General features: G+C 44.8%; 1 protein-coding gene across 2 annotated transcripts in view; it reads left to right on the top strand.

Annotated features, from left to right (window-relative positions):
- The window catches only part of LOC112257388 (rab GTPase-activating protein 1), a 182,092-nt gene that overhangs the window by 135,491 nt on the left and 31,198 nt on the right, over nt 1-15,403 (top strand). For both annotated transcript variants that reach the window (XM_042326559.1, XM_042326558.1), the window contains 3 exons: nt 374-499; nt 11,172-11,315; nt 13,315-13,356. In XM_042326559.1, coding sequence (XP_042182493.1) covers nt 374-499; nt 11,172-11,315; nt 13,315-13,356 — 312 coding nt within the window. The remainder of the gene's footprint in view (nt 1-373; nt 500-11,171; nt 11,316-13,314; nt 13,357-15,403) is intronic.

The raw sequence follows: 15,403 nt of genomic DNA, 5'->3' as shown, positions 1-15,403 counted from the left end.
GAGAGATGATGTAGACATGCTCTGTCTGTCTCTGTGTCTCTCTCTGCCTTTCTGTCTCTCTCCATGTTTCTCTGTCTCTCTCTCCATGTCTCTCTCTCCATGTCTCTCTCTCCATGTCTCTCACACACGTTCTCACTTCTCTTTCTGTCTTCACATGCTCAGGGCTGTGATGGAGTGGTCTAAGCTGGAGGAGTTTCAGAGAAGATCTTTCTCTTCCTCTCAGACACCACAGTGCCAGAGCTCTCGGACACCTGGTGGACAGAACTGAACTGATATACTGTCATCTCTCTCTCTCTCTCTCTCTCTTGCTCTCTCTCTCTGTGTCTGTCTCTCTCTGTCTCTCTCTCTGCCCCTCTCTCTGCCCTGTATGTAGATGCCTGAGGAACAGGCCTTCAGTGTTCTGGTCAAGATCATGTTTGACTACGGACTCAGGGACCTCTTCAAGCAGAACTTTGAGGATCTACACTGCAAGTTCTTCCAGCTGGAGAGACTCATGCAGGTGAAATGCCTTTACCATCTATAACCCCTACAATGCAGTAATCAATAACACATGAATACTAAAAATAACAAGGTAGAACAAACATAAACATAAGTTCTAACAATAAGAACATGATAATGTAAGTAAGAATACTACATACAGGATCAGTCAGCTTCAGTGCCATATCTACAATGATCCTGGAGTGATAGAGGTAGATATGTATAGGGGTAAGGGGACTAGGCATCAGGATATATGATAAACAGAGTAGCAGCAGTGTACAGTATATGATGATTGTATGTGTGTGAGTGTGTAGAGTCAGTATAAAGGTATGTGCATATTACTGTTTGACTGTTTGTGTGTTGGAGTGACAGTTTGTGTGTGTGTGTTGGAGTAACAGTCTGTGTGTGTTTTGGAGTAACAGTCTGTGTGTGTGTTGGAGTAACAGTCTGTGTGTGTGTTGGAGTAACAGTCTCTGTGTGTGTTGGAGTAACAGTTTGTGTGTGTGTTGGAGTAACAGTTTGTGTGTGTGTGTTGGAGTAACAGTTTGTGTGTGTGTTGGAGTAACAGTTTGTGTGTGTGTGTTAGAGTAACAGTTTGTGTGTGTGTGTTGGAGTAACAGTTTGTGTGTGTGTGTTGGAGTAACAGTTTGTGTGTGTGTGTTGGAGTTACAGTTTGTGTGTGTGTTGGAGTAACAGTTTGTGTGTGTGTTGGAGTAACAGTTTGTGTGTGTGTTGGAGTAACAGTTTGTGTGTGTGTTGGAGTAACAGTTTGTGTGTGTGTTGGAGTAACAGTTTGTGTGTGTGTTGGAGTAACAGTTTGTGTGTGTGTTGGAGTAACAGTTTGTGTGTGTGTTGGAGTAACAGTTTGTGTGTGTGTTGGAGTAACAGTTTGTGTGTGTGTTGGAGTAACAGTATGTGTGTGTGTGTTGGAGTAACAGTATGTGTGTGTGTGTTGGAGTAACAGTCTGTGTGTGTTGGAGTAACAGTATGTGTGTGTGTTGGAGTAACAGTCTGTGTGTGTGTTGGAGTAACAGTCTGTGTGTGTGTTGGAGTAACAGTCTGTGTGTGTGTTGGAGTAACAGTCTGCGTGTCACATCAAATTTTATTTGTCACATACACATGGTTAGCAGATGTTAATGCGAGTGTAGCGAAATGCTTGTGCTTCTAGTTCCGACAATGCAGTAATAACCAACAAGTAATCTAACTAACAATTCCAAAACTACTGTCTTATACACAGTGTAAGGGGATAAAGAATATGTACATAAGGATATATGAATGAGTGATGGTACAGAGCAGCATAGGCAAGATACAGTAGATGGTATCGAGTACAGTATATACATATGAGATGAGTATGTAAACAAAGTGGCATAGTTAAAGTGGCTAGTGATACATGTATTACATAAGGATACAGTCGATGATATAGAGTACAGTATATACGTATGCATATGAGATGAATAATGTAAGGTAAGTAACATATAAGGTAGCATTGTTTAAAGTGGCTAGTGATATATTTACATCATTTCCCATCAATTCCCATTATTAAAGTGGCTGGAGTTGAGTCAGTGTCATTGACATTGTGTTGGCAGCAGCCACTCAATGTTAGTGGTGGCTGTTTAACAGTCTGATGGCCTTGAGATAGAAGCTGTTTTTCAGTCTCTCGGTCCCAGCTTTGATGCACCTGTACTGACCTCGCCTTCTGGATGATAGCGGGGTGAACAGGCAGTGGCTCGGGTGGTTGATGTCCTTGATGATCTTTATGGCCTTCCTGTAACATCGGGTGGTGTAGGTGTCCTGGAGGGCAGGTAGTTTGCCCCCGGTGATGCGTTGTGCAGACCTCACTATCCTCTGGAGAGCCTTACGGTTGAGGGCGGAGCAGTTGCCGTACCAGGCGGTGATACAGCCCGCCAGGATGCTCTCGATTGTGCATCTGTAGAAGCTTGTGAGTGCTTTTGGTGACAAGCCAAATTTCTTCAGCCTCCTGAGGTTGAAGAGGCGCTGCTGCGCCTTCTTCACGATGCTGTCTGTGTGAGTGGACCAATTCAGTTTGTCTGTGATGTGTATGCCGAGGAACTTAAAACTTGCTACCCTCTCCACTACTGTTCCATCGATGTGGATAGGGGGGTGTTCCCTCTGCTGTTTCCTGAAGTCCACAATCATCTCCTTAGTTTTGTTGACGTTGAGTGAGGTTATTTTCCTGACACCACACTCCGAGGGCCCTCACCTCCTCCCTGTAGGCCGTTTCGTCGTTGTTGGTAATCAAGCCTACCACTGTTGTGTCGTCCGCAAACTTGATGATTGAGTTGGAGGCGTGCGTGGCCACGCAGTCGTGGGTGAACAGGGAGTACAGGAGAGGGCTCTGAACGCACCCTTGTGGGGCCCCACTGTTGAGGATCAGCGGGGAGGAGATGTTGTTGCCCACCCTCACCACCTGGGGGCGGCCCGTCAGGAAGTCCAGTACCCAGTTGCACAGGGCGGGGTCGAGACCCAGGGTCTCGAGCTTGATGACGAGCTTGGAGGGTACTATGGTGTTGAATGCCGAGCTGTAGTCAATGAACAGCATTCTCACATAGGTATTCCTCTTGTCCAGATGGGTTAGGGCAGTGTGCAGTGTGGTTGAGATTGCATCGTCTGTGGACCTATTTGGGCGGAAAGCAAATTGGAGTGGGTCTAGGGTGTCAGGTAGGGTGGAGGTGATATGGTCCTTGACTAGTCTGTCAAAGCACTTCATGATGACGGAAGTGAGTGCTACGGGGCGGTAGTCATTTAGCTCAGTTACCTTAGCTATCTTGGGAACAGGAACAATGGTGGCCCTCTTGAAGCATGTGGGAACAGCAGACTGGTATAGGCATTGATTGAATATGTCCGTAAACACACTGGCCAGCTGGTCTGCGCATGCTCTGAGGGCGCGGCTGGGGATGCCGTCTGGGCCTGCAGCCTTGCGAGGGTTAACACGTTTAAATGTCTTACTCACCTCGGCTGCAGTGAATTAGAGACCGCATGTTTTCGTTGCAGGCCGTGTCAGTGGCACTGTATTGTCCTTAAAGCGGGCAAAAAGTTATTTAGTCTGCCTGGGAGCAAGACATCCTGGTCCGTGACTGGGCTGGATTTCTTCCTGTAGTCCGTGATTGACTGTAGACCCTGCCACATGCCTCTTGTGTCTGAGCCGTTGAATTGAGATTCTACTTTGTCTCTGTACTGACGCTTAGCTTGTTTGATAACCTTGCGGAGGGAATAGCTGCACTGTTTGTATTCGGTCATGTTACCAGACACCTTGCCCTGATTAAAAGCAGTGGTTCGCGCTTTCAGTTTCACGCGAATGCTGCCATCAATCCACGGTTTCTGGATTGATGGCAGTTGGAGTAACAGTCTGTGTGTGTGTTGGAGTGACAGTTTGTGTGTGTGTTGGAGTGACAGTTTGTGTGTGTGTTGGAGTAACAGTCTGTGTGAGTGTGTAGGGCCCTGTGAGTGTGTAGGGCCCTGTGAGTGTGTAGGGCCCTGTGAGTGTGTAGGGCCCTGTGAGTGTGTAGGGCCCTGTGAGTGTGTAGGGCCCTGTGAGTGTGCATAGACAGTGCAAAAATAAGAATAAAATTCAAGGGTCAACTCAGTCTGTGTAGCCATTTGGTTAGCTATTTATCAGACTTATGACTTGGGGATAGAAGCTGTTCAGGAACCTGTTGGTGTCAGACTTGATGCAGCGGTACCGCTTGCCATGCGGAAGCAGAGAGAACAGTCTATAGCTTGGGTGGCTGGATGGAGTCTTTAAGATTTTCCGGGCCTTCCTTTCACCCTGCCTGATATAGAGGTGACAGGGAGCTCGGCCCCGGTGATGTACTGGGCTGTCTGCATCACCCTGTGTAGCGCCATGCGATCGAGGGCGGTGCAGTTGCCACACCAAGCAGTGATGCAGCCAGTCAAGTTGCTCTTAGCGGTACAGCTGTAGACCTTTTAATCCCCCTGAGGGATAAGAGGCGCTGTCGCACATTCTTCACGGCCGTGCGCGTGTGTGTGGGACATTTTAAGTTCTTATTGGACACAGTGGAACTTGAAACACTCGACCTGCTCCACTGCTCCACTCGACCTGCTCCACTCGACCTGCTCCCCCCACCCCCGTTTCCTGTAGTCCACAATCAGAAACTTGGTCTTACTGAGGTTGAGGGAGAGGATGTTCTTCCACACTGCCAGGTCACTCTCATCATCGCCGGTGATCAGTCCTACCACCATCGTGTCATCAGCAAACTTGATGATGGTGTTGGAGTTGTGAGTGGCCACGCAGTTGTGGGTGAACAGGGAGTACAGGAGGGGACTAAGCACACACCCCTGTGGGGCACTCGTGTTGAGGGTCAGCGTGGCGGTGTTGTTGCCTACCTTCACCACCTGGTGTTGGCCCGTTAGGAAATCCAGGATCCAGTTGCAGAGGGAGGTGTTCAGTCTCAGGGTCCTAAGTTTGGTGATGAGCTTGGAGGGGACAATGGTGTTGAATGCTCAGCTTTAGTCAATGAACAGCATTCTCACATACAGTTGAAGTCGGAAGTTTACATACACCTTAACCAAATACAGCCTCTCTGGACTTAATTCTAATTATGAAAAGTGTACCATATTACGTATTGGATCATTAAAAATACAGTGTTTACACTACCTTGTAGTTTACCAATAAAATGGGCGGATGGTGTAGCAGACATTTTGACACTACCTTGTAGTTTACCAATAAAATGGGCGGATGGTGTAGCAGACATTTTGACACTACCTTGTAGTTTACCAATAAAATGGGCGGATGGTGTAGCAGACATTTTGACACAACCGGTCCAAATCTACTCATTGAAGGGTTTTTCTTTATTTTTTACTATTTTCAACATTGTAGAATAATAGTGAAGACATCAAAACTATGAAATAACATATATGGAATCATCTAGTAACCAAAAAAAGTATTAAGCAAATCATAATATATTTTATATTTGAGATTCTTCAACTAGCTTTGCACACTCTTGGCATTCTCTCATCCAGCTTTATGAGGTAGTTTCCTGGATTGCATTTCCATAAACAGATGTGCCTTTTTAAAAGTAAATCTGTGGAATTTCTTTCTTTCCTAATGCGTTTGAGCCAACCATTTATGTTGTGATAAGGGGGGGGGGGTATAGAGAAGATAGCCCTATTTGGTAAAAGACCAAGTCCATATTATGGCAAGAATAGCTCAAACAATCAAATGAAACAACAGCATCATTATTTAAGACATGAATGTCAGTCAATACGGAAAATTTCAAGAACTTTGAAAGTTTCTTCAAGTGCAGTTGCAAAAACCATCGAGCGTTATGATGAAACTGGCTCTCATGAGGACGGCCACAGGAATGGAAGACCCAGAGTTACCTCTGCTGCAGAGGATAAACTCATTAGAGTGACCAGCCTCAGAAATTACAGCCCAAATAAATGCTTCATGGAGTTCAAGTAACAGACACATCTCAACAACTGTTCAGAGGAGACTGTGTGAATCAGGCCTTCATGGTCGATTGCTGCAAAGAAACCACTACTAAAGGACACCAATAATAAGAAGAGACTTGCTTGGGCCAAGAAACACAGTCCTTTGGTCTGGAGTCCAAATTGGAGATTTTTGGTTCCAACCTCCGTGTCTTTGTGAGATGCGGTAAGGGTGAACAGATGATCTCCACATTGGTATTTCCCACCATGAAGCATGGAGGAGGAGGTGTTATGGTGTGGGGTTGCTTTGCTGGTGACACTGTCTGAGATTTATTTAGAATTCAGGGCACATTTAACCAGCATGGCCACCACAGCATTCTGCAGTGATATGCCATCCCATCTGGTTTGTGCTAGTGGGACTATCACATGTTTTTCAACAGGACAATGACCCAACACAGCTCCAGGCTGTGTAAGGGCTATTTTACGAAGAAGGAGAGTGATGGAGTGCTGCATCAGATGACCTGGCTTCCACAATCACCCGACCTCAACCAAATTGAGATGGTTTGGAATGAGTCGGACCGCAGAGTGAAGGAAAGGCAGCTAACAAGTGCCCAGCATATGTGGGAACTCCTTCAAGACTGTAGGAAAAGCATTCCAGGTGAAGCTGATTGAGAGAATGCCAAGAGTGTGCAAAGCTGCCATGAAGGCAAAGGGTGGCTATTTTGAAGCATCTCAAATATCAAATATATTTTGATTTGTTTTTACACTTTTTTGGTTACTACATGATTCCATATGTGTTATTTCATAGTTTTGATGTCTTCACTATTATTCTACAATGTTGAAAATAGTACAAATAAAGAAAAACCCTTGAAAGAGTAGGTGTTCTAAAACCTTTGACCGGTAGTGTTTTTGGTATTTACATCAATTACCACAATTAATTTCAATAGAAAGTTAGCAAAATATAGATAAGATTCTGCAACCATGGAGAGGTAAATACTTGTCTATTTGTGGATAAATCACATTGATTAACTCTCTGGTCCTATCACAGTTTACTTACTTACCAATGGCACTGCCTACTACAGGTTTTTAAATCATGCGAGCAAAAAATATTTCATTTTATTTGGAATGCTGAGCCAGACCAAATTAAATGTGCCTATTTATATAATGAATATGAGTTTGGGCGGCTAAAATGATTAAATATTAAAGCTAAACCTCTCACTAAAAGCTTCACTCATACATAAGTTATACTTAAACCCCAAATGGTTCTCCAGTAGATCATTAAGAAAGGCTCCTTCGTTGTTCAAAATGGTCTTTTTACCTTTATGCAGATTACAACTTAACATTATGACTAATTGAAAATGAGGTTTTGTTTAAAGTATCACCCTTTCTTAACAAGCCATACTAAGCTGGTTACAATTTCAGTTTTATCCTCCAGAAAATATAGAACCAATATTACAACAAATGTTATGGTTAAACTCAAATCTACTGATTCATTAAAAAAAACATTCTTTATGGATTTTCTTATTTAAAAAAAATATATATTTATTAATGATATTATGAATAGAAACGGAGGAGTTATGTCACATATGCAGTTATCGAAAATATATGGGAATATCTGCTCTTTCCAAACGTACAACTGATTGCAACACTACCACAAAAATGGAGGAGGCAAGTGGAAAAAGGAGAAGGTAGGGACCTTGTTCGCCTGCCATATATTAAAGATATTGGCTGAAAGGAACTGGCATAAATTGAAAAATATACCAGTTTCATTTGAGGACACAAATGTTGACAGCTGCGCCATACAGGTTTGCAAAATAAATGGGAAGAGATTTCCGATGTACCGATTCCATGGCACATGGTTTATGAACTGGTACAAAAAACTACAATTGATTCAATACTTAAGAGTTTTTCAATTTAAATTATTATATAAAAATTATTGTCACCAACAGAAAAGTATATATATGGGGCATACAACAATGTCTGCTCTGTAGATTTTGTTGCGAAGAGACGGAATCAATAGATCACCGGCAACCAGAAATATATAAATTATATTTAAATAAATCACAGTCTACCAGACATAAATAAATAAATCACAGGCAACCAGACATAAATAAATAAATCACCGGCAACCAGAAATATATAAATTATATATAAATAAATCACAGGCAACCAGAAAATCCAGAAAATCACATTATATGGTTTTTAAGTAATTCACTTGCATTTTATTGCATGACATAAGTATTGATCACCTACCAACCAGTAAGAATTCCTGCTCTCACAGACCTGTTTTTCTTCAAGAAGCCCCCCTGTTCTCCACTCATTACCTGTATTAACTGCACCTGTTTGAACTTGTTACCTGTATAAAAGTCACCTGTCCACACACTCAATCAAACAGACTCCAACCTCTCCACAATGGCCAAGATCAGAGAGCCGTGTAAGGACATCAGGGATAAAATTGTAGACCTGCACAAGGCTGGGATGGGCTACAGGACAATAGGCAAGCATCTTGGTGAGAAGGCAACAACTGATGGCACAATTATTAGAAAATGGAAGTAGTTCAAGATGACGGTCAATCACCCTCGGTCTGGGGCTCCATGCAAGATCTCACCTTGTGAGGCATCAATGATCATGAGGAAGGTGAGGGATCAGCCCAGAACTACATGGCAGGACCTGGTCAATGACCTGAAGAGAGCTGGGACCACAGTCTCAAAGAAAACCATTTGTAACACACTACGCCGTCATGGATTCAAATCCTGCAGCGCACGCAAGGTCCCCCTGCTCAAGCCAGCATATGTCCAGGCCCGTCTGGAGTTTGCCAATGACCATCTGGATGATCCAGAGGAGGAATGGGAGAAGGTTTATGTGGTCTGATGAGACAAAAATAGAGCTTTTTGGTCTAAACTCCACTCGCCATGTTTGGAGGAAGAAGGACGACGAGTACAATCCCAAGAACACCATCCCAACCGTGAAGCATGGAGGTGGAAACATCCTTCTTTGGGGATGCTTTTCTGCAAAGGGGACAGGACGACTGCACCGTATTGAGGGGAGGATGGATGGGGCCATGTATCGCGAGATCTTGGCCAACAACCTCCTTCCCTCAGTAAGAGCATTTTAGATGGGTCGTGGCTGGGTCTTCCAGCATGACAATGACCCGAAACACACAGCCAGGGCAACTAAGGAGTGGCTCTGTAAGAAGCATCTCAAGGTCCTGGAGTGGCCTAGCCAGTCTCCAGACCTGAACCCAATAGATAATCTTTGGAGGGAGCTGAAAGTCCGTATTGCCCAGCAACAGCCCCGAAACTTGAAGGATCTGGAGAAGGTCTGTATGGAGGAGGGGGCCAAAATCCCTGCTGCAGTGTGTGCAAACCTGGTCAAGAACTACAGGAAATGTATGATCTCTGTAATTGCAAACAAAGGTTTCTGTACCAAATATTAAGTTCTGCTTTTCTGATGTATCAAATACTTATGTCATGCAATAAAATGCAAATTAATTACTTCAAAATCATACAATGTGATTTCTGGATTTTTGTTTTAGATTCCATCTCTCACAGTTGAAGTGTACCTATGATAAAAAAATTACAGACCTCTACATGCTTTGTAAGTAGGAAAACCTGCTAAATCAGCAGTGTATCAAATACTTGTTCTCTCCACTGTACATTTAGATATAAACAAGTCACAGGCAACCAGACATATATAAATTATATATAAATAAATCACCGGCAACCAGAAAAGCAGCCTCTGGATGTACGTTTTTCTGCTTGGTTAAAGCCTGGTAGTTAAGTGCCAGTTATTTGTTTTTCTGCTTGGTTAAAGCCTGGTAGTTAAGTGCCAGTTATTTGTTTTTCTGCTTGGTTAAAGCCTGGTAGTTAAGTGCCAGTTATTTGTTTTTCTGCTTGGTTAAAGCCTGGTAGTTAAGTGCCAGTTATTTGTTTTTCTGCTTGGTTAAAGCCTGGTAGTTAAGTGCCAGTTATTTGTTTTTCTGCTTGGTTAAAGCCTGGTAGTTAAGTGCCAGTTATTTGTTTTTCTGCTTGGTTAAAGCATGGTAGTTAAGTGCCAGTTATTTGTTTTTCTTTGTTAGAAATAGCCAAATTTGTATTTCTATACAATAACCAGAGCATTATTAGTTGAATTATTAGTGTGAAGCCATTATTGGAGATGAATACCCCCTTATGGCCGGTGCGGTGGCTACGGGAGGAGGAAAGGTTATTTGAGGGAGTAAGTCGGGCCCACGAGGAAGAGTCTTGGTTAGACGGGGGAGCGGTATATTTTTTTGACCGCACTTGCATGATACATCTTGAATTTACTGCAAACAATAGCCTTCATTTATTGCCTTATAAGGTATTATAATTAGAGGAATTATAAGGAACATTTTAGTTTTCCCGACTTCCTCGTTGGTCGGAAAGTCTGTAATTTTTTAATGCTTGAACGAAGAAGCATCCTTTTGTTTGTAAACTTGCAATCCGAAGTGCCCCACTGCCGTCATCCCTACAGACTCTACAGCCTGAGGCGAGTGTGTGTCTGAAATAGCCTCTCTCTCGCCAGGGCAGTGGTCATATTTATTGGATGAAATAGAGAAAATATTCCATAACATTCTTGTCCTGCGGTTGAATGTATACAACGGTCACAATAACCACTGAAAAGTCTCTCGGGAGGTAGAAGGGTCGGCATTTGACCATCAGGTATTCCATGACGGGTGAACAATAGGTCAACATTTCCACCGTGCTTGAGCCAGCACACCAGTTGTTGATGAAAAAGCAATCCCCCCTGGATTTCCCCCACTGTCCTGTCGGCATGGTGAATGGAGAATCCATCGAGTTGGATAGCCATGGGGGGTATCTTGTCCGAAAGCCGTGTTTTAGAAAAGCTGAGAATATTGCAGTTTCGAGAGTCCTGTTGGTAGCAAGAATGTAGGGAAGAGGTGGCCGGTTCTCTCTTCGCCTTAATCTTGCCAGGGTCGTCCCTCGCTTGCCTGTACCGTCGGTGTTTCCTCTTGGGTAGCCCCAAAATTGGGCCGGAATTACAGAGGTCCCAGGGCAGATAATTCCGGCTTCAACTTCGACATAAAGTAAGTAACTGTAAGTAACTGCCTGATGTTCTAAAGTTCTTCTCGGTTGTAAGAAAGGATAGAGGATACATTTAGACAAAATTAAGTACAAATAAATTACTAAATGCAACACGGAGGCCATTCAATACAGAGGCATCTTCACATCTTCTGTGTGTGTGCTTGTGTCCTGCTGTTGTTCATGGCTGTGATATAACTGTTTCTCTGTATAATTTTCTAACAGGAATACATCCCAGACTTGTATAACCACTTCCTGAACGTGGGTCTGGAGGCTCATATGTACGCCTCTCAGTGGTTCCTCACGCTCTTCACAGCCAAGTTCCCCCTCTACATGGTGTTCCACATCATAGACCTGCTACTCTGTGAGGTATCCATCACCCTAACCCCTATACCCTAACCCTACACCCCCACCCCTAACCCTATACCCTCACCCCTATACCCTAACCCTATACCCTCACCCCTAGCCTCTATACCCTCACCCCTATAACCTAACCCTACACCCTTACCCCTAACCCTACACCCTCACCCCTAACCCTACACCCTCACCCCTAACCCTACACCCTCACCCCTAACCCTACACCCTCACCCCTAACCCTACACCCTCACCCCTAACAATACCCTCACCCCTATACCCTCACCCCTAACCCTACACCCTCACCCCTATACCCTCATCCCTATACCCTTACCCCTATACCCTTACCCCTATACCCTCACCCCCTATACCCTCACCCCTAACCCTACACCCTCACCCCTAACCCTATACCCTCACCCCTATACCCTCACCCCTAACCCTACACCCCCACCCCTAACCCTATACCCTCACCCCTAACAATATACCTTAACCCTATACCCTCACCTCTAACCCTTAAACCCTCACCTCTAACCCTATACCCTCACCCCAAAACCCTATACCCTCAACCCTAAACCCTATACCTCGCCCCTAACCCTATAACCTCACCCCTAACGCCTATCCCCTAACCCCTATACCCTCTCCCTAACCCCTATACCCTCTCCCTATACCCTCTCCCTAACCCCTATACCCTCTCCCTAACCCCTATACCCTCTCCCTAACCCCTATACCCTCCCCTAACCTTACACCCCTAACCCTACACCCTATACCCTCACCCCTAACCCTATACCCTCACCCCTATACCCTCACCCCTAACCCTATACCCTCACCCCTAACCCTATACCCTCACCCCTAACCCTTTACCCTCACCCCTAACCCTTTACCCTCACCCCTAACCCTTTACCCTCACCCCTAACCCTTTACCCTCACCCCTAACACTATACCTTAACCCTATACCCTCACCCCTAACCCTTAAACCCTCACCTCTAACCCTATACCCTCACCCCGAAACCCTATACCCCTAACCCCTATACCCTCGCCCCTAACCCCTATACCCTCACCCCTAACGCCTATATCCTCACCCCTAACCCTATACCCTCACCCCTAACCTCTATACTCTGACCCCTAACCCTTTACCCTGACCCCCTATACCCTCTCCCTCACTCCCTAACCCCTATACCCACTCCCTAACCCCTATACCCTCTCCCTAACCCCTATACCCTCTCCCTAACCCCTATACCATATACCCTCTCCCTAACCCCTATACCCTCTCCCTAACCCCTATACCCTCACCCCTAATCCTATACCCTCTCCGTAACCTCTATAACCTTACTCTTAACCCCTATATCCTCTCCCTAACCCCTATACCCTCACCCCTCTCCCTCGCTTTCTACCCTCACTTCCTGTCTCCACGGCTTTCTACCCTCACTTCCTGTCTCCACGGCTTTCTACCTTCACTTCCTGTCTCCACGGCTTTCTACCCTCACTTCCTGTCTCCACGGCTTTCTACCCGCACTTTCTTTCTTTTTGAACTCAAACTCTCTCTCTGTGTCCCCCCCAAACCTCTCCCTTCTACTTTGTGTTTTTCTACCAACCCTCTCCCTCCCTCTACCCTCTCTCTCTCTACCAACCCTCTCCCTCCATCTACTGTCTCTCTACCAACCCACTTCCTCCCTCTACCCTCTCTCCCTCTCTCTCTCTCTCTACCAACCCTCTCCCTCCCTCTACCCTCTCTCTCTCTCTACCAACCCTCTCCCTCCCTCTACCGTCTCTCTACCAACCCTCTTCCTCCCTCCCTCTACTCTGTCTCTCTACCAACCCTCTCCCTCCCTCTATTCTGTCTCTCTACCAACCCTCTCCCTCCCTCTACTCTGTGTCTCTCTACCAACCCTCTCCCTCCCTCACTCTACTCTGTGTCTCTAGCAACCCTCTCCCTTGTTTCTTTCCTGTCTCCCCCATCTCACTCTACTCCCCCTTCAGTAACTCATTGTCTCTGTTTCTCTCTTCTCTGTCTCAGGGCATCAGTGTGATCTTCAACGTGGCTCTGGCTCTCCTGAAGGTAAGTAAGCCACCAGTCTGTGCACACAAACACACACTACACACACTACATACACAAACACACACACACTACATGTACACACACACTACATGTACACACACACTACATGTACACACACACTACATGTACACACACACTACATGTACACACACTACATACACACTACATACACACGCACACTACATACACACACACACACACACTACATACACACGCACACTACATACACACGCACACTACATACACTAGCATACACACTACATACACACACACACACTACATACACACACACACTACATGTACACGCACACTACATGCACTACATACACACTACATACACACACACACACTACATACACACACACACTACATGTACACGCACACTACATACACTACATACACACACACAAACACACACACAAACACACACACACTACATGTACACACACACTACATGTACACACACACTACATGTACACACACACTACATGTACACACACACACACACTACATACACACACACACACACTACATACACACGCACACTACATTCACACGCACACTACATACACTACATACACACTACATACACACACACACACTACATACACACACACACTACATGTACACGCACACTACATGCACTACATACACACTACATACACACACACACACACTACATACACACACACACTACATGTACACGCACACTACATACACTACATACACACACACACACACACACACACTACACACACACACACACACACACACACACACACACACACACACCACATACACACACTACATGTACACACACACTACATGTACACACACTGCATACACACACTACATACACACACACACACACACTACATACACACACACTACATACACATACTACATGTATACACATACTACAGTGCCTTGCGAAAGTATTCGGCCCCCTTGAACTTTGCGACCTTTTGCCACATTTCAGGCTTCAAACATAAAGATATAAAACTGTATTTTTTTTGTGAAGAATCAACAACAAGTGGGACACAATCATGAAGTGGAACGACATTTATTGGATATTTCAAACTTTTTTAACAAATCAAAAACTGAAAAATTGGGCGTGCAAAATTATTCAGCCCCCTTAAGTTAATACTTTGTAGCGCCACCTTTTGCTGCGATTACAGCTGTATGTCGCTTGGGGTATGTCTCTATCAGTTTTGCACATCGAGAGACTGAAATTTTTTCCCATTCCTCCTTGCAAAACAGCTCGAGCTCAGTGAGGTTGGATGGAGAGCATTTGTGAACAGCAGTTTTCAGTTCTTTCCACAGATTCTCGATTGGATTCAGGTCTGGACTTTGACTTGGCCATTCTAACACCTGGATATGTTTTATTTTTGAACCATTCCATTGTAGATTTTGCTTTATGTTTTGGATCATTGTCTTGTTGGAAGACAAATCTTCGTCCCAGTCTCAGGTCTTTTGCAGACTCCATCAGGTTTTCTTCCAGAATGGTCCTGTATTTGGCTCCATCCATCTTCCCATCAATTTTAACCATCTTCCCTGTCCCTGCTGAAGAAAAGCAGGCCCAAACTATGATGCTGCCACCACCATGTTTGACAGTGGGGATGGTGTGTTCAGGGTGATGAGCTGTGTTGCTTTTACGCCAAACATAACGTTTTGCATTGTTGCCAAAAAGTTCAATTTTGGTTTCATCTGACCAGAGCACCTTCTTCCACATGTTTGGTGTGTCTCCCAGGTGGCTTGTGGCAAACTTTAAACTACACTTTTTATGGATATCTTTAAGAAATGGCTTTCTTCTTGCCACTCTTCCATAAAGGCCAGATTTGTGCAATATACAACTGATTGTTGTCCTATGGACAGAGTCTCCCACCTCAGCTGTAGATCTCTGCAGTTCATCCAGAGTGATCATGGGCCTCTTGGCTGCATCTCTGATCAGTCTTCTCCTTGTTTGAGCTGAAAGTTTAGAGGGACGGCCAGGTCTTGGTAGATTTGCAGTGGTCTGATACTCCTTCCATTTCAATATTATCGCTTG

This window comes from Oncorhynchus tshawytscha, linkage group LG09 (assembly GCF_018296145.1).
Source record: "Oncorhynchus tshawytscha isolate Ot180627B linkage group LG09, Otsh_v2.0, whole genome shotgun sequence".
NCBI classification, from domain to species: Eukaryota; Metazoa; Chordata; class Actinopteri; order Salmoniformes; family Salmonidae; genus Oncorhynchus; species Oncorhynchus tshawytscha.
The sequence above is the reverse complement of the archived record's forward strand: the minus strand, read 5'-3'. Positions and strand labels throughout refer to the sequence as shown.